Source organism: Octopus bimaculoides, chromosome 6 (assembly GCF_001194135.2).
Source record: "Octopus bimaculoides isolate UCB-OBI-ISO-001 chromosome 6, ASM119413v2, whole genome shotgun sequence".
In the NCBI taxonomy this organism is placed as follows: domain Eukaryota; kingdom Metazoa; phylum Mollusca; class Cephalopoda; order Octopoda; family Octopodidae; genus Octopus; species Octopus bimaculoides.
Window position 1 is genome coordinate 87405258 of NC_068986.1, and position 2190 is coordinate 87407447.

General features: G+C 38.6%; 1 protein-coding gene across 1 annotated transcript in view; it reads right to left on the reverse strand.

The window, feature by feature from the left end:
* LOC106878625 (sal-like protein 3) overlaps positions 1 to 1761 on the reverse strand; it is a 129376-nt gene extending 127615 nt beyond the window's left edge. The window contains exon 1 of the mRNA XM_052968490.1: positions 1464 to 1761. Within this exon, the coding sequence (XP_052824450.1) occupies positions 1464 to 1485 (22 nt within the window). The 5' untranslated portion in view covers positions 1486 to 1761. The remainder of the gene's footprint in view (positions 1 to 1463) is intronic.
* Positions 1762 to 2190: the final 429 nt, after the last annotated feature.

Consider the following 2190-nt stretch of genomic DNA (forward strand, 5'->3'; position numbering starts at 1 on the left):
TATATCAGGCCGTAGACCTAGGATAACAAAAATGAAAAAATAAATAAATAAATAAATAAAAACAAATAAATAAATAAAACAATTTTTTTGAAATTGATCGTTCCATCTGCCAGCAATCCGTCAGCTTTGTGTATGACAGACAGTATTATCCAGTATATATTTCTTTATTGATGACGCCACCTAGTGATTCGAAGAAGACTTAACTGCTATTTCTGGCTGGTTTTATATGTTCCCCAGTTTGACGACAGCGTACGATCCCGTATATCCACCAGTCCGTGTGTGTTCGTATTAATAGACCGACTGACAAACAGACAAAACGATCGACCGATCGATCGATCGAACGATAGATAGACAGACAGACAGACAGACAGAGATAGAGAATTAGAAATAGATAGATAGATAGATAGATAGATAGATAAGAGAATTACAAATAGATAGATAGAAATGATAGATAGATAAGAGAAATAGATAGATAGATAGATAGATAGATAGATAGATAGATAGATAGATAGATAGATAGATAGATAGATAGATAGATAGCATTTACCACAAGCGACAATAGGTGATGGCACAGAAATCTACAGAGAAAACCAGGCTACCAATCATATTTCGGTGGGTGTGGAATTGCTGAGATGGAAATGGATATAATCGAAGCATTGCTGTAATATTGGTTAAGTGTCTGCCTGCGTGATGATATAATACGGTTGGCTTTAGTGGACAGTCGCTCTATTTGAAACCCCACACAGATAATCTTTCTAAATATGACTGATGATGACTGATTTAAAAGGGCAGAGGAAAATATGAGACCAGAAATGCATGCACACACACACACACACTACATTAACGTGAATGGCTTAATTGTACCGCGTCGAGCGCATTTAAAATGTGTGTGTGCATGTGTGTGTATATATATATATATATATATATATATATATATATATATATATAAATATATAAACAATATAGATGTATATATATATATATATATATATATATACACACATATATACATATGTACACATACACATATATATACATATGTATGCATACGCACATACATACATATATATATATATATATATATAGTTGTGTATCTATATTGGTCAACACAATAGCGTCTATACGCGCTTATCATCGTATACTTGATGTAGGGCTAGGTGTGTGTGTGCGTAAGTGTGCACGTATGTGTGCAAACAGGTGGCAGCAGAGTGCATAGCAACATGCACATCCGTCAGACCGCTTTCATTTCACATCGCTACTAACACCATCATTATACGAACACCAACGACACCGCCGCCGCCACAACCACCACTGCCACCACCATCACTAGTAAACGGCAGCTGCTGTGCCGTGAGAGAGAGAGAGAGAGAGAGAGAGACAGACAGACAGAGAGAGAGGGAGAGAGAGAGATAGAGAGAGAGAGAGAGAAAGAGAGAGAAAGAAACAATGTGGGTAGGACTTACTGCTGGGTCGGCTGAGTTCCATGTAACGATGACAGGACTTCAGTAGTAACGTCCGAATAGTTTGAAGAGGTAATACAACGTCGTTAGCTATAACTGCATATACACTCAAACTTGCATATATACACACTCACACACAGACGCATATAAAGGAAACGGCCATCGCACACATACACCGATAGAAAGTGTTAGTGAGAGAAAGGGAGAGAGAGAGAGAGAAGATCTAGGCTGATGTATAAATATTGCTTAGTGCATTAATGTCTGTGTAAGTGTGTGTATGTGTGTGTGTGTGTGTGTGTGTGTGTGTGTGTGTGTGTGTGTGTGTGTGTGTGTGTGTGTGTGTGTGTGTGTGTGTGTGTGTGTGCGCGTGTTTGTGTGGTGGAGTTTTAATTTCCATTTTTACTGGATAATTATTATGGTAAGCGCACGAGAGAAGTGCCCATCACCACTCCCACTACAACAACAGCGACTACTAATTCTACTACTACTACTACTACTACTACTACTACTAAGAGTACCATCACCGCTACCACCGTCGTTGCTTCTACTATTACTGTAATCTACACCTCCAATACCAACATCACTACTACTACCACCACCACCACCTCCGTCGCTACTAGTCCATCAATCACTCTTGTATCGAACTACCACTTTACTATGACTACCATTACCCTAGTACTAACAGTAGTAGCAGTAGTAGTAATAGTAGTGGTAGAAGCAGCAGCAATTT